This window comes from Takifugu rubripes, chromosome 2, assembly GCF_901000725.2.
Source record: "Takifugu rubripes chromosome 2, fTakRub1.2, whole genome shotgun sequence".
NCBI classification, from domain to species: Eukaryota; Metazoa; Chordata; class Actinopteri; order Tetraodontiformes; family Tetraodontidae; genus Takifugu; species Takifugu rubripes.
Window position 1 is genome coordinate 7,276,321 of NC_042286.1, and position 27,486 is coordinate 7,303,806.

General features: G+C 46.7%; 1 protein-coding gene across 4 annotated transcripts; it reads right to left on the minus strand.

Annotated features, from left to right (window-relative positions):
* Positions 1-30: 30 nt before the first annotated feature.
* rps6ka1 (ribosomal protein S6 kinase a, polypeptide 1) lies at positions 31-27,440 on the minus strand. Of its 4 annotated transcripts, none has more exons than XM_011618279.2 (22): positions 26,808-27,440; positions 22,331-22,375; positions 6,596-6,712; positions 5,981-6,062; positions 5,541-5,621; positions 5,345-5,424; positions 5,162-5,268; positions 4,604-4,641; positions 4,240-4,382; positions 4,069-4,139; positions 3,897-3,985; positions 3,723-3,787; positions 3,529-3,631; positions 3,308-3,438; positions 3,107-3,232; positions 2,923-3,012; positions 2,689-2,847; positions 2,310-2,471; positions 2,150-2,226; positions 1,953-2,070; positions 1,720-1,857; positions 31-1,640 (listed from the first exon to the last, which is right to left on the minus strand). In XM_011618279.2, exons 1-22 carry the CDS (start codon positions 26,868-26,870, stop codon positions 1,518-1,520), a joined length of 2,208 nt encoding a protein of 735 aa, XP_011616581.1. In that variant the 5' UTR covers positions 26,871-27,440; the 3' UTR covers positions 31-1,517. The 4 variants fall into 4 exon arrangements, with proteins under 4 accessions (XP_011616581.1, XP_011616575.2, XP_029682999.1 ...); XM_011618273.2 differs by lacking the exons at positions 22,331-22,375; positions 26,808-27,440 and adding exons at positions 8,784-8,867; positions 9,515-9,670; XM_029827139.1 differs by lacking the exons at positions 22,331-22,375; positions 26,808-27,440 and adding an exon at positions 9,515-9,669.
* Positions 27,441-27,486: the final 46 nt, after the last annotated feature.

Below are 27,486 nucleotides of genomic sequence, written 5' to 3' on the forward strand. Positions count from 1 at the left end.
GACAAACATAAAGATCGAAGAAGCAGGTCATCATAGCAACTGTTTTTTTAATATTCATAAGATATAAAAATCTTCTTTATTATACAACATCTTACCATGAATTTTTTAACAAGGGAGAATTTTGCCATGAAACAAGAATTAGAATATAAGTTTGATCCCTTTTGAGGTAAGACAGCTGGTTCCTTGATGGTTCAGTCACACAGGTCTTCCCCTCCACGCAGTTTATATGAGGTCTGCCTCCTCTGAAGCACATTTATATCTATCGACTTAAATTCAAAAGATGAGTTTTCGAATCATCAACGTCAGTGGATCTCCAAATAGAACAGAAATGAAATGAGCACAGAATATGCCAGGCTGAAGGATGTTTCCCTTCCTTTGCTTATGGAAGCAGGGGGGGACCTGTGCAACTGAAGTCCACAGACTGATGCGTGTGCTCAGCCAATCTTCCATTATTTTCAAGCACGATTTTCTTTCGAAACAAATAAAAATAACTACCGTAAATCAACAACGAAAGCAGCCATTACAGGAAACAGCATTCCAAACACATTATTCAAGGAACAGTGAAAAAAAAAAAACAAGAAACAAAGCCAATACAGAATTTCTAACATGCCACATTGTTCCTTGGGCAAGTTTCCTTTCACAGAAAGCCACCTATGTTACTAGATTTGTAGTAATAAAAATAACAGACGTCTCATCTGGTTGCCAGCAGATCAACCAAGCAAAGAGGAAAAAAAGAGGAAGAAAAACAAGAAAACCACGTGACATCATCACATCACCGGATCATGCACATATGACCCCTGCGGCGTCTCAAAAGACAGTAGAACACACACGGACACGCCCACGTGCACGCTGTCAAACAAAACACAAAGCAGGAGGTCAACCGGAACCGAAACGTTAGCATCAATTAGCATCAACACTTCCTGGAATCCACCTGTTCTGGTTGTTCCAAAGAGGCAGTTATGGCTGAAATGTCTACTACTCATAAAGAAACGTTCAAAAACACTTAACAGCAGTGGGACAGAGGTGGAGCCGATGGCACAGCTCCGCTCGGCGGCACACCTGGTCATATAAAGCTCATCAACTCTACAAAAAGAACAGCAAAGATGGACGACACGGACAGGCAGACGGGCGTGCAGCAAGCTGAATGACAGACCAACCACTGCGAGGATTCGGAGAGAAAAACGGTCATCGCCACGATCAAAAACGGCGTTGTGGTAGTTCCGGCTCACACACACATTCAAGCAGCCACACAGTGCCGATACACCCAAAAACCTGCACCCTCGGATCAGCCCTCGTCCCTCCCATCGACCTTCGCCATCTTTCGCCGTTTCACCGTTGGTTGGCTGACGAGTCGGGACAAGGAGAGCAGGACGACTGGTGCCACAAGATGGGGGTGGGGCGGGGTCACAGTCAGTGTTTCTTGGCTGCGAGACGGACGCGAGGTCCCCGTGCAAGCTGACCGGGCGATGGAGCGGTTTGGGTCAGTCTCCAGTAAGCAGGTCGGTGGTTTCGAGTCTCTACAGGGACGTGGAAGGAAGCTTCCTCACACGTCTTTGGGCCAGGAAGGAGCTCTCGATGGGCTTCAGCTCGGGAGGGGGTTGGGAGTTCTTCAGGGCGGAGTAGGTGGCTGCCATCGCACCCTGAGGAGAGACAGGATCACATTTCGTTACGCAATTTGCAGTTTTACTTTGAAGTGATTTGCTGGTGCAGCTCTGTCACCTTAACCAGTTTGGGATCGTGGTGCGGGAGCTGGCTGTTGGGCAGTTTGTCCCTATGGACGATCCAGGGATGTCTGAGGACCTGCCGGGCCGTCAGTCTTTGGTGGGGGTCCACATGGAGCATCTTGGACACCAGGTCCTGCGGGAACACACCATGAATTTCACACGATGTCACAAGAGGAGCCGTCTGAAGTCGGCTTCTATTGGCACAGACACACATGACGTTTCCCAAACCTTGGCGGCGTCTGACATAGTTTCCCAGTTGCCCCCGCCCAGGCTGAAGTGACCGTTGCCGATCCTGTTCAGGATCTCGTCCGGGGTGTCCTCGGGCCCGTTGGCGAACGGTGTAAAGCTGACGAAGGAAACGAGCGACAAAGTGAGCAAAAAGCGTAGGCGGGAGAGAAGAGAGCAGCTCCAGCCTTGGGTCTCACCCAGCCAGCATGGTGTAGAGCAGAACCCCCAGGCTCCAGATGTCGCAGCCCTCGTCGTAGCCTTGGCGCTTCAGCACCTAAAATCCAGCAAACGCAACCGTTATTTCTGTCCATACCGACTTTGGTGGGAATAACGTTCAGGGAATTTCACGACGCCAACCTCCGGAGCCACAAAGTTAGCAGTGTAGCACGGCGTCATCAGCAGGCCGTTGTTAGCACGCAGCTGCTTAGCGAAGCCGAAGTCACAGATCCGGATGGACTCCGGATTTCCAGAATCGTCTACATAGAGGATGTTGCTAGGCTTCAGGTCTCTGTGCACCACCTGGAAGTCAGAAAATAAGGGGGATAAGGGCATCGATCGCTTTGGAGAGAGATGATTCTTAAATAAATAGATCAAATGGGAAATAAGTACCAGCAACCCAATTCAGGTATTTTGATTTTCATCTTTTAGATTTATGTTTCTTTGCATTTAATCTTGAGAAGAGCTCGTTATTTTTAGCATGCATGAGTGTTGTTGATGACATTTGGGCGACCCTCACCCCCTGCGAGTGCAGGTACTCCACGGTCCTGGTGATGGTGTGAAGAACAGCGCTGGCCTCTCTCTCCGAAAAGAACTTCTGTTTGAGGATCCGATCCAGCAGCTCCCCTCCTCGCATCAGCTCCGTCACCAGGAACACCTGCTTGCCGTTGTCGTACACCTGAGACGCAAACGGTCGCATTAGCCTAAACGTCACGATAGTTACGCAAGTCACGCCGCGCTTCTGTACACTCACGTCCTTCAGCGTTATGATGTTCGGGTGCTGTCCATACCGAAGCAGAATCTCGATCTCTTCAGAAGGATCCGTGCTGGTCTTATCGATCATCTGTGGAGCCCAAAAGGAAAGGTCGTGACCCCGGCCTTGAAAAACGGAACCTTTTCCATTCTCAAACATCCTTCCGTGCCGCTTGCGTTCATACCTTGACGGCGTATTCGGTGTTGGTGGCTTTGTGGATGCAGCGTTTGCAGATGGAGAAGGAGCCCATGCCGATGTCTTCCTTCAGCACGTAGCCGTCGCTGAACAGCAGGTTCTTCCCGTGCAGTTGCTGTGGAGACAGATGTTTCAGTGCTGCTGCACTGCCGCTCGGCTGCACCCGACCTGCGCCCCTGCGCGGACTCACCTGCACCACTGGGTGTGGCTGAGGCTTGGCTTGTTCCTCCGAACCTTCCTCCTCCAGCAGAGTTGATGCTATAAAGCTGAAGCCTCTGAAGAGCTGGTGGGCTCCGGCGCTGGGGGGTACACCCGGGGAGTCTGGGGATAAGGCAGAGGGTTTTTTTTTGTTTTTTTTTTAATGCTTTGATGGCTTCACAGAAGAAAACACCTCTGTATCTCTCTCCTGACCTTTAGGGGTGCGAGATGTGAACTCAGAATCAAAGTAGAAGGTATCATCCGGACGTGCCACTGCTGGCCTGAAAGGAGGCTTCATTTCTCTCCTGAAGAGTTTCTGACAAAATAAAGCAGTTTTAAATATATATAGAGAAATAATGTAACACATAATGAAAGATTTTGCCTATATTCAAGTGTTGCATGCATACATTCCAATCTATGGTGGAGAAGAAGCCATGTCGCTTGATCTCCTCGGCACCATCAGCTCCAGATCCTGCATTTAAAAAAAGATAAAAAGTAGGTTAGCAGCGTTATTCTGCCCCCCCCCCCCCCCCCCCCCCCCCCCCCCAAAGACTGATGCTGGATATGAAAACGGTCCATACCGAGCCTGTTGGCCGGGTTCCTCTTGAACAAAGCCCTGAGCAGTGACTGGGCCTCGGCGCTCAAGAACTGAGGCATTCCCAGACGTGCCCTGCAGGGGGAAAAGGAGGGACAGAGTTTTTGGTCACTTTGTGCAGGGGCAGCACGCCCTAACTGCATTTTCTCAACACCCACTTGAGAATCAGGTTCATGGTTTCTTTACGGTCCTTTCCTTGAAAGGGCAGAGAGCCGGTCAGCATCTCAAACTGGGAAACAGACAAAGTAAACAGAATTAACACTTGTTACGGATCATTTATGCGTACACAAGCCGTGTCTGAAATAACCAAACCGTTACCTCCTGCTTACCATTAGTACTCCAAACGACCACCAGTCGGCGCTGTGCGTGTGTCCCTGCCTGTTGACCACCTCTGGGGCCATGTACTCCACAGTGCCGCAGAAGGAATAGGCTTTTTTCTCGTGGTCGATGGCTTCTTTACACAAGCCAAAATCTGGAAAACAAAACCAGACCTCATCAGAACACTTTTATGAATAAAAGATCATCAGCGCCTCTTCTGTGAGTCACCTGATGCCCCATTAAATTCAAGGCTGGTTAGGGAAGATAAATGGTGGCAATCACTGACGCAGGCAGGGAGAAACTGAAACGTGTAATCAATATCCTGGAAGATGTTTCACCGCTGAGAGGAATGAAGGTCAAGTGTGGGAGACTCACCCGTGAGTTTGATGTGGCCCTCTTCATCGAGGAGAATGCTACGAAACAACAATAAAATAAATTCAAATATTTAAAGGATGGATTCTTTTGAGCTTCACAAAACCTTGCACCACACATCCTGTTCTGCTGAAGGCTAAACAAGGATCTCTTTTGTTTATGTGCAGCACAACATAAACTGCTTTTTTTTTGTTATTTTGGAAGAGTCTTGCTGGATCTCCTAACCATTGAAACCACGGCGAGAGCGTGGAGGCCAGAGACTTCACGCAACTATGGGCAGCGATATGCCACCAACCAAAAGGGGAGCGCCAATCAAAAGTGACGAGGGGTCGGAAATGAAGAAGGGGGCGGTTGGTTTTGTTTAGAAAAGATAGTTCTCACGGTTTCAGGAGGGGCTTCGAACCTCTGCGGTGCAAAACGCTAAACTAAAGACTTCAGAGGTGGCTGCAACACTGACAAATGCATTTTTTTAACAGCAACCAGGTCCAAACTGGAGCATCCATTATTAAAAAGATGCATTTATCCATATGTATAAAGTCTGGGGATTCTGTCGGTCCTTACTTCTCAGGTTTGAGGTCTCTGTATATGATGCCCAGGCTGTGGAGGTGGTCCAGTCCTAATGCCAGCTCTGCCAGATAGAACTTTACATCCTCTTCTGTAAACATCACCTGTGAGGGGGGAAAAGGAGATGATGGTAGCGCCTCATACGTGACGGAATTATTTCAGCAACGCAATCGTGTTCACCTCTTTGGAAAGCCTGGTGAAGAGATCCCCTCCTCTGAGGAAGTCCAGGATCAAGTAGAGCTTCCCTTCGGTCTGGAACGCTGCAAACACAAACGTTCAATAAGGCGGGAACAGCAAGCATGTTCTGGCATTTTCTGGCATTTTCTGGCATTCGGGAAATCGGTCATCCCAGGCTCGGGACGGGAGGCTGACTCACCGTAGTGCAGCTTGACCACAAACGGATGGTTGACGTCGGCAAGGATGTCCCTCTCCATCTTGGTCCTCACGCGGTCCCTCACTGGAGGACAAGCGAGTTTGTAAAAATAAAAAAGGAGCGTCACGGGAGAATCTCAGAGCAGCTGCTTCAAGAGAGACAAAGAAAACGCAGAGTTGTGCATAATCACAGCACATTTACCAAAAACACACCGGCACTGTGGCTTTTTGGTGGTCTTACAAACACACACAGGAAAGGGACACACCCTCCAGCGTTTTCAAAACATCGCCACAAAACTGAAAAAGCAGGTTTCAGCTCTGCGCCGGCGACAAACACAGGACATCTGTTCATCTGGAATATCCACGTTAGCATCAACCCCAGCGTTGGATCGCCAGTTTTGTTCCCGTGGCGACAACCTGTCGCCTCAGGCCAGGCCGCTGTACCTTTCAGCGTCGCCTTCTTCAGGACCTTCATGGCGTAGAGTTGGTTGGCATCTGGAGGCGTCACCTTTCGTACCAGGAACACCTGCAAGACGACAGAAAAACAAGATGATTTTCTCACAGTGGAACACCCCTACCCCTCCCCCCCCGCCCTCCACACACACACACTCCACACAACTCCCCGCGCACACATCTAAGAAGTGACTTCTGTGCACTGTTTGTTCCAGGGTCTCCACGTGACTTCTGGGTTTCACAGCTCATCAAATAACAATGTTCTGGACTCAATGTGAGATGACTCAAGATGACGGATCTGGTTGTTTCTTAATTGTAACCAGGTGACACCAACTCTGACCCCGTCTCCTCCGTCCTGAATTGGTTTTGATCTGCAGAGCTGCAGATTCTCTGTAGGTGGCAACAGCAAAGCTCTTCATTTCGAAATGAAAACTACGAAGAGTTCTTTTGTGAGAAATGATGGTTCTTTTTTTTAGGTAACTGGGGCTCTTCTGAAGTCTTCTGGGAATTACTTACAGTAAAATGGAGCAAAAGTGTGGTGAGAATTTGCATAAACTTAATCTGTAGGAAGTAGTTTAACCCACTGGGCTCGGATAAGCGACTTACTTTGCCAAAGGACCCCTGACCCAAAACTTTGAGGAGCTCAAACTGAGAAGCATCAGCCTTCTCCGAGCCCTCCTTGACCACGTGGGTAATGTTGATCTCCTTGATGTCTCCATCTTCCTAAAGAGAGCAAAACAGTAGATGTGAGAGAGTCGCAAACCCAAGGAAACAGGTTTGTACAGGACGCCGGAGAAAACGTCGCTAGCATCATTAACACTTCACCAGAAAAAGGGGAAACACGCTGAAGAATGATTGAATGCAGTTCCAGGAAGTGATGGCAGCGAACTAATGACCGTAAACTGTCAGTTCTAAAGAAGGTGCTGCTGAACGCCTCTCCAGTGTTCTACCCGCAAGCTGCTGCTGGTTTTGTGACAGCCGCAACAGATCGCTACAGCTGAGCATCAACAGGAACCAAGAAGTGCTTCTCTCTGCTCCATTAATTCACCAGCACCGGCACAATAATCACCGTTGTTTTCTTCAGGCCGTTTCCAGATGAACTGTTCCCCTATTTTCATTGTCCTTATTTTTGTCTTCAGATGGATCAAAGCACTTTAATCAACATGTTGATGCCCAAAATAATAAAAAAGGTTCTTAAACGGTCATTATTTGTCAATTATCACAAATCAGCAAAAGATTTGACTATAAAAGGCAAAAATAGTAAAATACAGCTTATCTGCTCTGAGAAGAGCGTAAAATGAGAGTTGTTTTTTTTTAGTAATTATTACACTCCTCTTTGTCCCAAACATCCAAAATAAGGAACCTATGTCAGCGTTAAACGATCACTCAAAAGAAGAGACTAATTCATCATTAGGTGAGCGCGATGCCCAGAGACAAACCTGCACTGCAGATTTAATTTGACAACAGGAAACCTTTTTCCCCCAGCAAAACAAGCCACAACAGCGCTAATCAGCTGCAGATTCTGGGCTTGTTCACTTGGCAAGTGCCGTCCACGAGTCCACCACAACCTCTCCTGAGGCCAACGCCCGCGACGCCGATGTAAATAAGTTGTGACAACTTTACCGTCCAGTCCCTGCCGGGGGGCGGTGCGGGTTCGGTGCTGGTGTCTGATGCTGGCGGCGGTCTGCAGCTGTGACAGTGAAGGCTTTTCTTATTTTTGCCCAGGTAGATTCTCAGCAAGCTGCTTAGGTTAAACTTTTTCTTCTCTTTCTCCATCTCAACATCGCCCAGACTTCTGATTCTTCATCCCAACCACGGAGCGGCGACCCGGGCGATGCCTCGGATAAATCCTCTCGAACTTCACCTCATCGCTGTCGCGCTGCCCCGATTTGTCCACTCGCGCTAGTATCGACTCTGAGCAAAGCACGTAAATATGGAAAAACCTCTCGGCCTGTTCTCTTTATCTATCCCTCTGCAGAGGCCTTCAGCAGGGGCCCCTCTGCTATAATGTTTTTATTAACTCTTCATCTTCATTTTCTCCTCCGTTATCTCGCCTGGCGTCTCTCCATTCCTCTCTGAGCAGGTCTGATCGGTCCTGCGTGTCCTCAGACACTGACTGCAGCTGAACCCAGAACCCCTGAGCAGAGCAGGAAGGAAGAGTACGCACTTATTCTCAGTCCTGCACCCAACAAGTCACACACGTACACACCAGTGGCAGAGAGAGAGAGAGACAGAGAGCGAGCGAGAGACAGAGAGAGAGAGACAGAGAGAGAACTGAAACGGAACAAAATCTAAAGTTTGAAACAATGATTCAAAACACTTTCTGATGACTCACTCGACCCCTGACCCCTGTTATACCCTATAACTATCCCAACTAGCGTGCAGATCCCTTTTCAAACATAAGCAAACACCCGAGTGCACATGTCACAACATTTCTGATGCAGGACCGCACCTCGCTCCCGCTTCCTCACGCACGATTCGAGCAGTGAGAGGAAGGAGGGAGGCAGATGGGGAGGATGAGGTCTCCCAGAGACCTCTGACAGATGATTAAGACAATCATCAGCCGATGACAGAGATTTTCCCGACTTCCTTCCCATAACAGTCTATTCCTGGCCAAGTTCATCTCCCAATCTGCAGATTTAACACGTCCTTATGAGCAACGTGCAAATTAGACAGAAGAGAAATGCAACACCGCTTTAGCTGGAAGTTACAAAGGCAGCGGTGTGATTGAGCAATCGTAAGCTGAAGCACTGGCTGAGCGGTGGAGGAGGGGGGGGGGGGGGGGTGGACTGACCTGATGAAGAGTAGAGCGGCCGGAGCTCTCCTTTGCTCTAATACTGGAAAAGTCCCGCTCTATCCAGGTGATCTGTGCGTGCCGCTGTGAGGATGGGGGGGGCATGGAGTCTCAATTCATTTACAGACACAGGGGCTGATATTTGCATTTACTTTCCTCTGGACAGAAGCACACACTCTCACAGGGGTGGGAGGGGGGGATGAAAAAGAAAATAAAAAACTCAAGGTGGTTATGGTTGCCACACGGGTGACAGGAAACCTCTCTTTCCTCCTACTTCTTACTTCCTTTTTTCTCTCATGCTGAGCTCACTTCCTTGTCGCTTTTAGCAATCAAACATATGTCAGGGGGAGCTTTAACCCCCATCTAAAAATATAAACTGTCAAAAATTTAAAAAAACAAACCCAAAACAGCACCATCTTTACTCCAGCCTCTAAACTGACATCACTGAACTGAGTTACTGATTCATAGGCTGGCGGCTAATGTAGAAATGAAATCTAGAACTGCAACTTTCTTTTAAGTCCTGAAAAGTAACCACATGCTGTGTGTCACAGGACGGAAGGATATGGAAGTTAAAACACATCCTCCACAATCTAGGATCAGGGTCTCGCATCCGCCCACACAAAGAAAAGCCCCTTGTCTCCTCCCCAAAAGACCACAGCAGCCTCCTGAAGCATCAGGGCCACACACACGGTTATCGACACACACGCGCACGAAACAGAGCGTCCACTTGCCTCTCCTGTCTGGGTTTTGGTGCGAAATAGGAACCTCCACATCTCTTTGCCCCGATGCTTCCATGTGACCTGTGCCAACAGGTGACTCACGGTGCCACAGAAAGACAGCGTCCGAGTCTGAGCGAGCGCACGGTGGGGAAACTACAGCGCGCGCACTCAAATGGGAAGTAAAGGGTGGTTTCGAAAAGACGGACGCGGCTGTGTCGCACCAGGAAGCTGCTCTTTGTGAGTTTTCTGGAGAGTTCAAAACGACCCGGTTGGGGGGATGGAGGGGGGGGATTCACATCTGGAAACTGGAACGAGACACATCGGAGGAAGGTGGGCACAAGCGCATGTGAATAGGGGCGGCCCAAAGGCAATTTCATCACGACGGGCTGGCTGGAGTTCCAGTATATCTAAATTAATGAGGCTGGAAATATACGAGGCTCCGTCCCCCTGCGACAGTCAGTCCGGCAGGTTTTTAAGTGCAGCCGAACATAAATCTGCTTCTGTCACATATTCAATACCTGTACCTAATATCTAGTAAATGGAATTCATCCAGAGCGCTAGTAATATGGGAAGACAGCTAAAAACCATCCATCTCTATTTAATAAGAGAGCATATACCTTTCAAACCTTAGAGAACCAACTCACATTAATTATCTGATTAATGTTTAGAGAACACAGGGAATACATGTGAGCTGTGGAGCTCTGGCTCATCCATCAGCTGGCGTGTTCAAAGGAACATAAATATCCAATCATTAGTCCATTTCTGACAAGTTATCAGATTGTGCAAAATGCGATCTGATTGATCAGGTGCAAATATATAACTCGGTTCCGAAGGTCTGAGAAGTCAACAGGTGAAAAGCAGTCCATGTAATGCTCAGTGGTAACCACACGGGGCCAGTAAAGGTGTGCAGACAGACCAGTGTACATGATTGATAGAAGCTGTGGCCAAGTAAGGACATGTTCCCGGTGTCAGCGCGGCTCTACTGTAAACCTTTGTGTTGGTTCTGTGACCAATTACAGCAAAGCAGAGCAGAAGCTGCCACAGAAAGCTGTGGGTAAAGGCAGAAGGTTTAGAACAAGGAGCCATAAAATGAATGGATGTACTAAAAAGGGAGGAGAAAGAGAGAGAGCTCTTAAAATGGCATGAATGAAAGAAGGATTTCAGTCTGTGTCCACCTGTTTCACTGGAAAATGGCTCCAGTAAGACAGTGAGAGACAGTGAGAGACAGTGAGAGACAGAGACAGTGAGAGACAGAGAGAGAGAGACAGAGAGAGAGAGACAGAGAGAGAGACAGAGAGACAGAGAGAGACAGAGAGACAGAGAGAGACAGACAGAGAGACAGAGAGAGACAGAGAGAGAGAGACAGAGACAGAGAGAGAGAGACAGAGAGAGAGACAGAGAGACAGAGAGAGACAGAGAGAGACAGAGAGAGACAGAGAGAGACAGAGAGACAGAGAGAGAGACGGTAGGAGGGGGGGTGCAGTGGAAGATGACATAAATAAGTAGGATGTACAGAGAGAAACAGCAGCTCCATCATCTAACCAAGCATGGTGGAGTCTTATTACTGTAACAGAGTTTATCTGCATTTGCATGAGTGTGCACACACACACACACACACACACACACACACACACACACACACACACACACACACACACACACACACACACACACACACACACACACACACACCTGGGAATAAGAGAATAATAAACAGGTATTGCATGGTGATAAAAGCAAAGCCAGTGAGCTAAATGCTTCCTTTCTTTTGAAGGCACAATTGTGCTCTCAGTTCTGCGGGCATTTAAAAAGAAAAACTTTTACAGTTTCGAAACTCGCCCAGGAAAACAAACTCATCCAGTGTTCTGCAGTTAAGACAATATTCCTGGTTGCCGAGCCATCGAGTTATATCTACAGTAATATTGCTAACATAAAATGTAGATTATAACTATCCAGCTACTAAAGCTAGTCCACAATAGGAAATGCAGTCTGATCTCAGAGAGAACGACAGGTGACCTGTCTAACACGATCAAAAGTGACTCAGGGCTGGTTAAAGGATATGGGCGTTGTCAGGGGCCATTGTTGGACTTTAGCCTTGCCTTTGACCTAAATGACCGTAAGCTGTTAGGTGATAAAGTGTTAAGGCTTTGGAGTTATGACTGTTCTATCCTTCAGAGTCCAACAACTGACATTCATCAGTCTCTCAGCACTGCAGCGTGCACAGGGCAGCAGTTTTGGACCCTTCGTCTTTCATCATCTCTCATTGTTTCTGTCTTCCCGGCACCCTGCTCATCTTTTACAGGAGCAGGGCTGAGTCATTCACACTTTTGCTTCAGTCCTTAGCTCTCCACATCAGCCACACACCTCTGTCCAACATTTAGCACATTTCCTTTGACTCCTTCTACCCCTTCACCTTACCTTCCATCACAGACGTGTCGGGGTTTCCCGGCAGATGTTCGCCCTCGCGGCTGCGCCATCGCGGTGCGTTCAAGTCTTTGTAAAGGATTGTAACCCTAAACCTCACACTGCTGAACGGCATTACCCCACGTTTGGTTCTATCCCATGAAAAGATGACGGGATGAGCTTTAAGGGATTAGTTTAGCAGTTCGTGATTAGTGCCAAGTCATCCGGCAGGGTCGAGAGGTGACCATCATGTCTTTTGACCTCTGACCAAGGTTAATACCCGTTCTTTAGCAGACGCTGCCATCTGGCTCCTCTGTGACAGCAATGGGATACACAGGCGCACGTTCAATGCATTAAAAACAGATAATGACCAATAACTCAGCCTTTGGTATGCTGAAAATCACCAAATGACACAAGGAAGTGTAAAGAGACACGACCGCTTTAGACAATAGTTCAGGAGGTTAGATTTAGACGTAGCACAGGATTAGCGTGGATGCTACAGGAAATCCCATGTTGGCATCTGTAATATTAATAGCAGCAGTAGTAAGATGATAGGCAGCTCTGCGTTGCACCGGTTGACAGGAGGCCTTGATGGGGTTGTGTATTATCTGCAGTGACGGAGACGGTCAGAGGGGTCACCCAAATGTCAGGAAGAAGCTAAAGGGAAGGAGAATAAGTGGGAGAGATGGATGAGAGAGGGAGGGAAGAAAGATGCCGCTAATGTACAACATGAGGTCATCGCTGTGAAGCTAAGCTGGCCGTCTGCTGGGAAAAAGTGCAGGTCTGCAGCGTACGTGGAGGTTTTCAGGTCATAAACACGCATACAAAAGCTACGCTGGAGCATCATTTCTCTCGCCGTTTATTTTTCCATCATCACGTAATCGCTCCCACTCTCAAACTCTTTACACCAGCCGGAGAGACTTTAAAATAGTAGCTTTGTCTTAGTCAGCTTCCCGCTTTCTCCCTCCTGTGGCTTTGCACTTCGTATAAATATCCAAACTACAACATTTGTGACTCAAAACAACGTTGTAATCCTCCAGGAGTCGGACCACGCGACTCGTCTGACTGTTGTTTACATATGGACTCATGGTAAAGCCACATAATATTCTTCTTTTTTAAACCAATATCACTACTAACTTAGTATTTCTGTGTCACTAATTAGTCAGCGTGGATGTATCATGGCTCATTATGTTGTTATGACAACCGTTACCGTAGTAGAGCATCACCATGCGTTGATATTCACTCGTACCCATTTCAACACTGCTTGACATCAGATGCCCATCCTGCTTTTCTGACTTGTAACCAGAGAGGTCGGGAAAAAAAAAAATCCCATTCCAAGCTTTGACCCGAAACCATCACTAGTGACACCTAGTGGTGAGGTTGCATACTTTACATAAAAAGGGCAAGATGAGGCACCTGCCACCATCAGTAACATAGCATCACACTGATGTATATAATGAATAGTTATCTTAAATGGATTTCAACCTGCTGTTCTGCAGAAAAAAACAGTTTTATATATCCATCCATCCATCCATTCTCTACCGCTTATCCGGGTCGGGTCGCGGGTTTATATATTGATATCTATCTATATATTATTTAAATTACTAAGAAAATGCACATTTTTTAAACTTTCAACAGATCTGCAGCATTATCTGTCATTTGTGAATGTTCCAGAAAATGTTGTAATTTGCATTTACGTTCCCTGTACTGCATCCTAGTGCTACCATGGCAACAGCGGTCAAAGGTTACATGTTCCTACTGTATAGGAAAAAAAGGAAGGGGGGGGGTGAAAATGAAAAAAATAAACCAACAAATGTAGAAAAAGAGAAACCTCCAAGTGGAAATGTGAATCTGAATTGATCAAACATGTCAATGAAGCCGTGCTTGAACGTCTCTCCTTGATCAAAACCGAGACAGGAAAGAGTGAAACTATGGCAACTGTGTTTCTTAATCTCCGTCTCCCAACATCCTTTTATGAGACAAAATCAAGCACCCGTGGCAAGGACGCGCACAAGAATACGGGATGCATTATTTGCATGATGTTTCCAGGTAACATTTCTCCGGCCTTCATTTTAACAATAGGAGGGTTTTTTTATTTTTTATTTTTTTTAACCTTTGAAACACCAGTACAGCATGTGAGTGCATGCCAGAGTCACCACCGTGCACGGGTCTATTTGTATTTCTCCTAGGAAGTAATAATGATGTACTACATCATTGTGGCCTTTAAATCATGGAGCCGGACTAACATCATTTCAGAATGCAGAGATAAGAGGCAGAGCGCATGCATGCGCGCGCCATGATTAACGACGCTGATTTGTCGGAGTAGCCCTGCTCATGTGTGACAGTGTTGGGAAACAAATTGAATTTTAAAAAAAATCTTTAAATTATTAATGAAAACCATGTAGGTGCACAGTCTTCACCAAATACCTTAGTGCTCTCAACAGCACAAGTCACAGTCTTAGCACAGCTTAGCAACACTAGCAAGGGCACAGTAACCATGACAACAAGGGACCACAGCAGACATGAATGGATGGAGGAAGGGAATGAAGTGAATCTACAGATGGACCAACTCTGTACATTCTTCTAGTCAGACTCCTGATGATTTAACCTACAAAAGGAAAGAAGCGAATCAGCTGCAGATGGCAGATTTGTAAACACAGCACAAAAAAGGCAGAAGCACAAGATTTACAGCACCCTTTACACACAGAGGCAGGCTGGGAAATAGGCTGTAAACTATGTCCCCGCCTTGCTGCGTGTGGTGCATGCGTGTTTGGAAGGCAGCCATCACCCCCAAGCCTCCAAACTACCAACTGCCGCCGTTAACGTCGATGATAAACCCAGATAAGGGGACCCTCACTTGGCAGGCACTTCACTCAAACAACCATCTCCCTTAAAAAAAACACACCTCCTGGGTCTGCAGACGTTATCGCTTTGTAACAAGGTCGGCTGGCGACCACGAACAGTTGCGATACGTGCTAAAACCCTTCTGGAGAGGCTCAATTAACGTGCAGAAACACAACCCCCTGACTCACACTACATGCGATCAAGCATTTATGCGCTTTTATTGCACGTGTCCGCGTACAGATAAGCCACCATAATGTCATTTTCTTCTTTGGGCTGTAACCAGAAGCTCATGATTGGGGCGTGCACCTCCGTACATTTGTCAGAGCAAAGTCCAGCCGGCTTGAGTACCAAAGCTAATTTCCCATCTGCCGCTCTTGCTCACTGACTGGACCGGTTGGGTGACATTTAGACAGAACTCCAGCTTTTTAAATGATTTACACGGCAGAAAAGTGAAAGTTTGCTTCAGAAACTTTGAGAGTACAAAAGGTGGAAGATGGTGAAATGTGGTAGGACAGTCAAGGGCGCTCGAACCAACAGAGTTTAACAAATGGTATTAAAGGAAAAAAAATAGCTGGCCTTTATCAGGCCTGCAAGACAGAATGATAAATTAGATTTCTAGGAAAGGTAGTGATGGAAGATTAAGGAAGCAGCTGAAGACGAGAACAGGATGATTTAATGGAATGTTGGGGTGAAATGATGGTGGGCAACCAGAGGAGAGAGGGCATCTTCAAGCCTCGCTGCTTCTCCTCATTTAGAATCCGCATGTGTGCGAGTGTGCACGGGGAAGCGGTTCTCTCGTGGTCCTCGTCAGAAGCGCTGCTGGACCACTGCAGGCCTTTCAATGCAGCGCCTCTGTGGTGTGATCAAACAAAGGCAGTAACTTCCAGCTTCAGTTGTTTCCTACAGTGAGCCACAGTGACACTGAAACAGACACTCGGAAATTTCATTTTGATAGAAAACAAATATTTATCTAAAAGCACAGAGAGTGAGTCTTCTGGGCCTGTTGTAAATGATCTTCTACAGCAACCAGAACTCAAATATAGCCTCAAAACGAGGTGGACAGTCCTGTAGACCCTGCCAGTCATCAAATAAAAGACTACTTGATGTCTTCTGCTGTAGCAGATGCTGTGAGCGAGGACTGTAATTAACTTCCTGAGTGGCAAACACTTCAGATCGACGGTGGCTCTGCCACACACGGCTCCACACAAAAAGAAAGGAGCATTTGGGCAGCTTTTAGCTTCAGCACTTATATGGGTATGAAACAATGAGAGTAAATACTTAAGCAGGGTTCTTGAGCTCACCTGAGCAGTGTCAACCTATCCCCCATATAAAAGACACTTATTTAAAAAGAAGCAGAATTCCTTCTCAAAACCTGGAGCTTCTTTGATGAAAACTGCAGACATTAGGTCGGCTCCTGTAGCCTTCTTGCCATTAAGAATCAATTAAATAGTCCCTAAAATCAGCATCTTGTTTCTGTGCAGGCAGAAAGAACCTTAAATTTTCTGTCCGCTTCATACAGGTTAAGTCAGGTCTGAAGAGGTTACAAATGACCTCATACTATTAGCGTTGATGTGAGGGTGTCATTGCAGAAAATGTCCAGTCATTCTGACTCGGTAACATTATGTTAAGGTGAGACTTGGAGATTTCCTTAAAAAAAAAAAAAAAAAAAAACACTGAAAAACCAAACATGAAACAAAACAGCAATACAAAGGCATAAACAGTAGCGGCGCCATCCTAGAAGTGTTCCCTATCCTAAACACACTTATTGCTATTCTCTTCTCCACACCTGGTGGGGTTTTTTTGAACACTTTCCCTTCTATTAACCAATCCTGACACCAACATGGCTCCCGTGGCCTCAGGTGACACAGGCCGACCGCTAATGCTGAGAAGAAGTGACCAACAAACAAACAGCTGGCCAGAAAATGGGCTTTTTTTGACATGCACAGTTGTTCTGACTGGTCTAATTCCAGGATAACTAATTACTGCCATTAGACAACTGCTGGAGAATAATTACAGTACATTTTGTAGATAGCATTCGTGTGGAAATCAGATTAAACAGGGTTGTTTTGACATTTATTGTGATTACATGCTAGCATGGCCACTGGTTCTGATGAAAGCGGAGCGCAGCAGGCACACTATACGAGACGCCTTCGTGACTCAGTTCGTGCAAAGGATTTCATGATGACTCCAAATACAGGATGTTCAGACACCGAGATCCGATATTCCACACAACAAAATATGATTTCAAAAGAGGCGTAATGTTTAATCAAAAGAAGTGATGAAACAGTGATTAAATATTTAAGAGTAACAGATGTATGCTTCCCAAAGTGGATCCCTAAATATCTCCCTCAGCTAATTAGTGTCATATCTATCTAGGAGCGTAACACACGCAGGAAATTAAGGGAAGTGCTGAGATATTAATGGCACTGTTGCCCAGGAAAGCAAAGGAGGCCAAGACGGAACAGTGAGGCATAATTTGAGGGTACTGCAAAGAGCACCCAAATGTCAACCTCGGAGTGCCTCTCTGCTCACCACCTGAGTCATTTTTGAGCCAGAAAATGGAGGACTTGAGGAAGAATGAGCAGCCTGACAGCAATGAACATTCTTATAGATTGGAGGCAGACGTCCTGAAGACAGCCCGCCGCTCTGCGACATCTAGGACCTGCGACGAGTGCGGATTTGGGATGACTCCCATACGCCGTCACAGGATGTAGTTGTGTAACACCAACCATCTCTGATGCTGTCAAAGCCACCTCAGAGTCTGTGCCGCTGTGCTGGCATCAGCGCAAGCTAGCAGTTTTGATTTCTGCTCCTGTGGCATCAATCAAAGGCAGATTTTTTTTTCATTTTCTAAGGAAAACACTCACGTGGCAGCCTGGTGGTGTGAGACTGCTGTAACGTTGTGCTGCTTATATTTATCTTTACTTTCAGACAACAGTCTCTGGCAATGATTTCATCTCATCTGTCACACGCCATTTGTGAGATTTCTGCTAAAATCTCCTGTGGTTAGATAAACTCAATGGAAACTGTACCTATCGATCGAATTTGGACAAAAAGCGGCGGCAAATGAGAGAGCGGAAGTCTTCTTCAGATGGATCTGGATTCACTCTTCACTTCCTGTCCCTCTGCCGACGTTACAAGCTGCAGTGGAATGTGCAATGTTTAGCTCAGTGAAGCTCCGAGGCACGTCCATAGTTGTTATTACAGGCCCTGTCGAGGGGGCAAGGCCCAGCAGACGCCCGTGTGACGCATTATCTTTTAATAGTTTTTATTCAGTCACAGAGCTGCGAGTCAAAAGATTATGTTGGACGACAGCCCTTTTATAAGAAACGTCAAATTCACAGTTAATTTTCGTCAGCTGCTGGTTTGACCTGAACTCCAACTACATAGAGAGTGCCTACAAACGGCACAGCGAATGCAGCTCGTGTCCACAGAGGTGTGCAAACAAGTAAATATCGCTCTGCTGATGGGAACAGCTTCAGGCAGGAATCAACTCTCAATTCCAAATGTTTTGGCAGAAAAATTGTAGTATTAGCAAACCCAAAGGGACAAAGAAGCACAGTCAGATGCATCTCATCTTCAAAGAGTCTCCAAAGAGAAAAGATAAAAGGAATCTGCAGACACTACGTAAAGAGGTAGGTACATTATTCTGCCTTGAAGCAGAGTTCAGTCAGGTCAAAAGACTGAAAGATTTCTAAAGTGGAGCAAAGTCCATTGAGTGCTATTTGTTCCTTTATCCTCCTCTGTATTCCAGTGTCTTTATGTAAATCATGTGGAAACAATGCGCCAACAACCTTCCCCACATTAGGTCTTAATGGAGCGGTTGCAAGCTGAGGTCGAGGTCACACCAGAGTGACATTGAAAGCATCGTCTCCAAGCTCAAGAAATGAGAAGAAAGCTCAGCTGACAAAGCGTTCAGATGCAGTCACCTTCATCATCATCATCAACATCATCTTTGTGTAACCTTTGTGAAACTGTGAGCTAAACCATAAATAAGCTGATAAATGAGGACAGCTCAGTGTATGTGTGTGTATTTAAATGCAAGTGCTTCTGCATAAATCGACTTCCAGCACGTGACCGCAAAACAAAATGCAGTTGCTATGCCAACACCATGTATGCACACGCGGTTACACGGGCCACAAGGTTGCACTCGCGTCAGCTATACCACTTCCTGATTCGGCAGCCCAGAGGTCAACAAGCTCGTTTGCGAGCCGGCGTACGCACTCTCATCACTGGTAAATATTTAATCGCTCCTGGAAACACTCAACACCAAGGCTGCGACCAGCCTGCCCTCTGATCAACACGAACAAAACGCCGTAGCGGGCGTGAACGCCGACGAACTATCGAATGACCACAGATATCCCTGCAGTGCCACTTTATTCCGCCTCTTCTTTGTCTCAAGTACAACAAGGATTGGACAGCAGTGACACACGGGGACCCCTAATGTTCTCCTACAGTTCCCCTCAACCTTTTGCTCCGCTCCTTCTGTTCCCACCACTCACCGCCCCCCCCCCCCCCCCCCGGGTCAGTGCACACTGCAGCTACTGTAACTCCAGGAAAGAGCCACAATCAACACAGAGAAATGTGACTGACCCTACTGGTAAAAATGTTTAACCCTTTTGGCCCTTGGGCACCACGAGTGGTAGTAGATAATGAAGTGGATGAAACCCGCGGAAACTCTCCACTTTACTCATTTCTGCGATTTCCCCGTGTGGGACAATAAAGGATCTGAATCTGAATTGTTCGGGGATTATTTACTGTGAAGCTTTGCTGCTTTTCTTAAATGTGTCTTAATGACAGTCAATGGAACGTGAAGCTCTTGGGACAAATATGTGTTTATCTCTTATTTTTTAGATGTTAAATGCTACACAAGTATGAGTTTAATAAAGAAGTGCAGCAGCCCTGCTAGGTTTGACTAGTCTGTGAGGGAAACATCAAGGAAACCTTTAAAACATCTACAGATATGTGCAGGAATTGCACAATTCTGCCATAATGAAAACCTCGTTCTTGAATTAAAGAGAACAGAGTAACGTCATCATAACAATACCCTTCTTACATTGTAAGCGAGTGTCCTGTAAATAAAGAAAAAACGGATGAGAAAGACAACATCATCTAGTTTAGTTTGATGTTACTTGTGCGTCACAAGCAGCGCTTTGTAAACAATGGAATAAGATTACATATTTAACCGTAACTCCTGAACCCTCAGCTGTCCATACAACGTTAACGCCTCCAGCTGCTGCTGCTGTCCTCCCAGTTAGCCACTAACTCCGGCTACCTGCCTCCAGAGCTCGAACAGCTCGCCATCCCATTCCCTATAAAACAGCTCATTTGCCACAGTTTCCCCATCACCTCCTATGCAGGAGTGAACCTAGAGACGCTGCCCTCATCATGTCCGTCCAGCAGCTGAGGAGTAAACGTAATTTCCTGCATGAATGAAGACAAAACGAGGGGAATGCGAAGATGTGTTGCACTGCTGAGGCTGCGGGAAATTCACCAGTGTACAAATGGTCATAAACAAAACAAGAAAGCTCGGAGCACTTTTGTCTGGACCGGGTCGATATGCCCCCAACCTTTAGAGTAAATCTAGCAGGTCGCAAGGGCAATGGGGATGATGAAATCGTTGGCTGAAATGGACCAGTTCTCTCACTTGTGTGATTGTCAGCCTGGCCAGAAGGGCAGGGAATAAGGAGCAGGGTAATATCATCCCCCGTCTGCAGAGGGGTCATTCGAGCAGCCTCTTAGGTGAACGCACGAACACGGTCAATACGCCTCACCAGAGGCCATCAGAAGCCAACGACAACAACAACACAAGTTCAAGTTCAATCTCTGTTGAACTGCAAAGCAAACAGAAGTAAAGACGTTGGGCTTTCGTTAGTGAGACACTGTCACGAATTGAGCTCTGCACCGAACTGCCATCCGGTTTGTTTTGACACCTTCTTCTGATCTACCATCAGAGGCAGCACAGCGGCAAGTTCCAACACTGGCATCATTCAGCAAAGCGTGTTTGAACCAGACAGATTCCACAGTTGATCCCGGTAATATTCCGAATCCATTCTGTCACATTAAACCCTCCTTGAATCCAAAGAAGTCGACATGCTTTCTCATCAAAAGTGTGTGATATTTTCGCAGGAGCAGCCGCTCTTTTCCCTTCCTCAAGCATGATGTCCACCACCCCCCCCCCCCCTCCCACTATTAGGTTTTTGGAGCCAGGTAACTCCCATGGCTGGAGTAGATAACAGCATCCATTATCGGATTCCCAGCATTTACACAGCAGCTCCGCATCGATCGCTCCAGCGACAGGTTTCAACGGTGCCGGAGCCTAACTGCATCTGCAGCGAGTGCCACCTAGCGCTCCGCCGGCAGGAGAATATTTATCGTATCAGCCAATGTCTGCGTGTCGTTCCTGCAGCCGCGTGGGGAGAAGCGACGCAAGCTGTCTGAGGACATCTTGATTAACAGCATTACATAAGTCATCTAATTACCAAATTACTCGGCAATCAATTAGGTCAACAGGTAACACGGCACCAACCCGGCCAGACTGATAATTGAATCGAGTCAGATTGCAAAAATGTGATTAGCAAGGTACCAGACCCAGACAATATCTGCATTGATGTGAGCGGATTATCTTGGGTTTCAGTTTCAGAGCAGTTTTCTTCATTATTATGTGTAATCTCAGGATTCAAACTATCTGGCATCAAATATCAAATCTGGTGATAATATATGAGATAACGTTGGAGGAAGGAGTCTATGGTGATGTATACAGCACATCTGAAAGTACCAGTTTTTCTTAAATTAGGCTCACATTATTCTGAAACTGCACACATCTAAAAATAAATAAATCTGATAGACATTGTCCTCATTCACTTTCCCCATCAAACATTAATGCCTTTGACCACTATGCACCCCAAAGACTTCCTTGACTTCACAGCAGAACGCTCAGTTCTTACTCACATTGTCCTCAGCTGAGTGTAATGACGACACGCTCCCCAGACTCCCGTGAGATCGAGGACAGAAAAAAAAAAAGGAGCTAAATGCGGGGGAATGATTCAGTCTCCTCAGCTACACGGCTGCAGCATAATCGCTTACGGGGGGGGATCGGGTTTCGGTGCCGGACAATGAGGCAGGAAAGGAGCCGACTCGACGATTAATGGTGCATGTGCTGCTAGCTGTGTGCGCTATGAGCACATGTGAAGGCGTGCGGCATAATTATCGGAGCCTTTTACCTTGATGCAGGTGAAACACAGGGCCAAACAGGGTGACCATCAGCAACACTCAGACAGCATTCAACACATTAAACTCCAGCCGGCTAATGTCCTCTGAGGGCTTTCGATTCAATTGAAAGAGAATTAAATTTAACAGTAAGTCACACTGTCGTGCATGTGCACCGTCTCTGCTGTGGAAACTGCTAAAAGTGTAGAATAATTTTGTCCTTTCCGTGTTATTTTGCTTTTCTGCCGTTGGCATGAATAATCGCTGGGGTCTCATTTCAAGTGTATGAACAAGTGTGTGTGTGTGTGTGTGTGTGTGTGTGTGTGTGTGTGTGTGTGTGTGTGTGTGTGATGGAGATGCCGTGCACGCTACCTTAACAGCAGGCGTGACTCCATCCTCAGTGGTGCTCTGCCCGTTCTGTCAAGAGAGGAGCACAGGAGAGACATAGTAAGAACGTGCAACAGTGCATTTCTCATGCTTGCGTGCGGCTGGGAGACGCCGATAGAGCAAACATCGGTAAGGCCGCGTGGGCGGCAACGGTCCATTTTCTCGAACACTTTGCTCCTCAGTAAACCTAATAATCTCAGGCTGACACAAAACCCTGCCACCGCCCTTTCTCCACTAAAGCGAGTCTGCCCAAAGAGGAAAATGATTGTTATTTGCGAAACAATGGCGATTTGAAGCAGAGTGTAAACTAGACATGGTTTTCAAAGAGACGCATGCCAGTACAATGACATCATTCAGAGTATAAGTAGGGCTGAGAATATAATTCAAAGCTACTTTGACTCCCCGGAATATAATTTTTGTCCTGCACGTTTGTAAAACCTCCACATATTTCAATGTTATCGTGAGGATTCTACAGTTTGACCATCAACTTCAGCCTATGGTATGATAGCCAGCACCTTCCAAGAGTTCCACACGAGTGTGAGAACAATCTCAGCGACGCAGCCTCTCTTTTTCCGCGCTTTGCTTTGGTTTTCCACTACAGAGAGGCGACCCTGAGGATGTTTACTTCCTCTGTGCCCGCGCTCTTCCCCTCTTCCTGTTCTTTTAGACTGTGAGGGCTGGCAGCACAATGGAAAGCGCTGCCCTTAACCATCAAGCAGCTCAGGCTGTATGTGGCGAACAAATGAAAAAAGCATTTTAACTGAAAGAACTGAGGACGAGTAAAACCTACTGTTACATTCTGCATTTGTGCCAACAGCAATCTGTCTAGCAATGCAGTGGGCTCCCTTTTTGGGGACCTTTATGTCAGTAATAGATATAATGAGATGGGCATTTTTGCAGACCAATAATCAACCCCTGATGCCTCCATATTGTTGGTGTTTAAAGCTACATGATGAAGACCAGCAGTGGGCACACTACTCTGGTGGACCACTGCATGGTCATCTTATGTGGAGCTGCTTTCTCCAAGAGTGTATGATGGTGAGGTAAATGTCTTTATTCCAGCGCTCCTCACTAGCATTTCCCCATCCTTACACAAAAGATGGCCGTCCATGCTACATTGCTACACATGCTAATCACGTGAGAAAACAAGCTCTTACAGGAAGCAAACTGTTGGAAATTAGAAGTGTTTGCTTCCTGTAAGATCTTAATGTTCTGTCTCCACAGTCTACACACCTTTGTCAAAACTGGTCTATTCACTGGTCTCTTCCAGTAAAGGTCATATGACCACAACCTGCCTAATCCGGAAAGAATAGGAGCTGGCTGAGCATATCCAATGTACTGTAACCTATCTAAACGGTGCTGTTTCTCCCCCATTCTAAAACCAAAACTCACAAGGATGGATGTAGCCCGATAAACTGGAAATGTTTGGCAATGATCGTAAAAGCTAACACGTGGTCGGCATGGCATTCCTCGCGATGCAGCTCGACACATTTCAACCTCGTTAGCTCTGCGTGGTCGATCCAAGTGGCCCAGTTAATTGCGTGTTCCCTCCCCTGGGCTTCCTCAATGAGAGCACAGGCATGCACGCATACACAAACAGCCACATAAATATGGCCAAACTTGCCTGGATTTACATGTGGACCCATGCTGGGGCCCAGCAAGGACCCTGCTATGCAAATATAGGCGACAGCGCTTTCACTACATAGGCACTGTTTGAGATAGATCAATCTGTGCTTTAACAGCAACAAGCAGCGCTGCCTTGTAACTAGGCAACTAGGAAATACAATCGCCATTCACTTGTCCGTGCAATCCTACCGGACTGCTTCCTTGTCATTGCAAAATTCAATAAGAACAGAGAGCAGATCATTGCCAGAAAATGGACAACAAGTTGTTTCGGAGCTTCTTTTCGGGGGGGGAGATGAGCTGCGAAAGAGTCACTCGCTGGGCCAGGGTTGTGTTATCACACGCTCACCCAGCCCTCCTCAGGTGTTCCCGCACGTCACGCCCAGATTAGCAGGGGCGAAGCCCATGGGCAAGCGCACACTTTCATGCACGGGCAGACTCGTCTGAATTTGAGCCCACTCACAAGGCTGGTGGAGTTTACACTGGCTTGACCACGCCTGGCCCTCAAACACGATACACATTCCATGGGTTAACCCTACTTTCCCCTCTGCAGGGACAAGTATGTGGTGAGTTAAAGACTCTTTAGCATCTGGAATCACGGGGTTTTGCTCCTAAACTCTCCCCGTGTAAACATGTTTAGGATGACCTCATTATTCATTTTTTGGAGCCAAATAGGTGGAGAAAGAATTTTAGAAGGATATAAAAAGTGACTTTAACACAGCCTCTTAGGAGCAGAGAACGCTAAACATCTGAGCTTGGAATGATTCTCAGAAATAGCAAATGAGGGATGAGGGTGTATAAATTCCCAGAGGGAAGAATTCCTCCGCATTCTTTGAGGATTTTCACTATCCAAGCTGGCAAGGGTTCTCCAGGTGGCAGCGACCCGCCAGGAACAGGATGTAGACAGCCTGTCTGCCATTTATCAGAGGTGATTCACCGAGAGGTTAATTGATAACAGACCTGATTCAGGGATGCGTTAAAGTGATCAATCAAACAAATATTTGCCGAGCAGCTCTCTTGACACATTTACTCCTCACCCGCTTTGTCAAGACAAAAGGCCTTAACCCGATTCCCCTTCATTACACCCTTACAGCGTGCAGCGATCTGAGCAGAATTGGTGTGTTTCATTTCCCCGAATTTAACAAAAAAAGCAGAGTTGCTCCACTCGTCCCATCTGTCCACAGGGTAGAGCAGACTTCCCACTGTTGTGCATCTTCCAAAACATTTCTGATATGGCCTCCAGTTTCCCTCTTTCTGCTCAGTCAGGCTGATCAGGAACCAGAGTGTGCAGCTGGCTGGTAGGTTGGTGAGAAGAAAAATGGCACAGATCCTGCTGTGAAATCACTTACAGACGCTGGGTTCTAACAGCTAACGCGGACCCACGAGGACAAATAAGATGTTTAATGCATGAAAATCTCCATGCACTCTGTAGTGTTAGCGATGATGATCTTGGCTCTGAATAGCCGTAGCTGTTTGAAGCCATAGTAGGTTTTTTTTAGCGTTATAGAGTTATATTTCACAGGTTGTGCAGCTCCATCTGTTATGCTCTAACATGCTTCGTGGTAAATAGCAGCCTGAGGGACAAGAAAAAATGATGTTTTAGCAATTATCACTTCTGTCTCCCATCCAATTAACCCCCGACAATGGGATCTGCACAATCAATACTCTCAAAATACGGTTGTAATAAGCACCTCAGTGCACCGAGTCTCATTAACTTGTCTTTGCTATCCACCTAATGAGCAGATTGATATTCAATAAACGCCTCCATTTTTCGGGTACCTGGAAAGAGACAGGCAACCCAGACTGTGAGACAGGGAAATGAGCCTGGTTTCTGATCTGAATGAGCCTCTCGAGGTCAGCGTGTGATAAAGGTTCTGAAGCACAGCGGCACCAGCCTAATTCACCTGCTGAGGGCTAATTGAAGGGGGAGGGCAGAAGCCTGACGTGCCACAGGTTGCATGCGCGAAAGTCCGAGTGCAAGTAGCTCATCAGCTGCACCGGATCAGAGAACCAGATCTCCTTATTTTTCCTCCATTAAACATGCAGCCTTGCCTCAAACCACCATCATCTCCTGTCATTGATCATAAAGCATCAGACTGGCGCGGTAAAAATATACATTTACTGTTCTTAGTTAGGGCTAAATGAGGTACAACAGAGAGTAAAAAAACGCCCCACCCCTGCAACCCTGCAGCTAAAAATCACAAAAATGTAAGGTTGAATATCTGAATGTTTAAAATGCTCCCTTCTTGAGGCACAGTGGGTTTAAAAAACAAAAGCAGCCTCTGACCCAGGTAAGGAATAAGTCAACAGACAGTGGATGGATGGGTGGACACCAGAGACAAATCTGCAGAGATCAGTCACAGTTCTATGCCTCTCGCCTTCTCTTTTCTGGTTCAGCAGTAAATCTGAGCTGCCCAAGCTTGGTAAAGTACTCTGAATAAATAAATACTATCCGAGACCCTTAAAAATAAGTGTGAGTAATTGAACATTGGTTAAAATGGCCCCTACTGCTCCTCAAGAATATGAAGTATGGGACAAAAATGGCCTTGAAAAATGCCAAGTCATCATATATATTGATTGTCCTGATTTTTTTTTTTTTAAACAAATCCATTAAAGTCACGGCCGTATATTTAGTTATTGTTCTCTCCAATCTTGCAGTTTAAAAAGAAATTGACTGAAATGTATACGTCTAGATCACTTTCCCCCTTCAGTGTTAACACTTAACGGGGCCAAACGAGAGGCACGTTGGTCATTTTATCGCCTATAAATAAAAATCAAAGCAGAATAAGTGATAAACTGATTAAGAAAGACACGCTCAACACATATCAAGTCTCATTACCTCCGTTTCGAGCTGCACTAGTTCCATCGTGGGCCATGGCTCCGCAATCTGTGCCAGAGGCATTTTCGAAGGATTTTCTCTTTCCCCTTCAGCGGATCAAATTCCCTCTCCTGAGATTCCTTTTTTTCCCTTTTGGTGGAGCTCCTGTCAAGTGCCGCTGGTTGGAAACCTCCTTCTCTCGGGTCCGAAGTGCAGCTGGAGAAGAACGATCAGCGCTCCGTTTGGGGGAGACGGAGAAGGAGCGCACGCAGACGCCGCAAGCTTTCCAAACAATTGTAATCCCCTGACTGGACCTCAGCGCCGGCTGACCACCTTGCTTGTTTCCCCTCAAAGTGATTGTCCGACCGAAAGCAGCAAGAACCCCCCTTGTCCTCCCAGGTACGCGCGTTGGACACTCGGAATTTGGGTTTGACAAGCACGCAGAGGAACGAAGCGCCGTGCACACCAGTGTGATCCTTTAATGGGGTTGCGCTTCGGTCTAATACCACCTCAAGGTATTACCAGAGTCCGCGCTGTCTTTGCAACCGACGACGGATTCAGACCTCCCTCCGTGCTCGCTTGCTCTTCCCTCCCTGGTGGACAGGCAGGACTTCTTCACTCCTCACTTCCGACAGTGTGCGATGCGCGCAGGGACCGCGGTTCCGTAGTACGAGCACGCTCCAACTCGGGCTATTATTGG

What these genes read in the sequence shown, in the direction of transcription:
- rps6ka1 (XM_003962724.3), bottom strand. Translation starts at nt 7,765, where the DNA reads ATGGAGAAAGAGAAGAAAAAGTTTAACCTAAGCAGCTTGCTGAGAATC. An exon ending in GTCAGGGGTCCTTTGGCAAA is followed by an intron (nt 6,063 to 6,595) that starts GTAAGTCGCTTA and finishes GTCGTCTTGCAG; the next exon opens with GTGTTCCTGGTACGAAAGGT. An exon ending in ACCATGAACCTGATTCTCAA is followed by an intron (nt 3,986 to 4,068) that starts GTGGGTGTTGAG and finishes TTCCCCCTGCAG; the next exon opens with GGCACGTCTGGGAATGCCTC.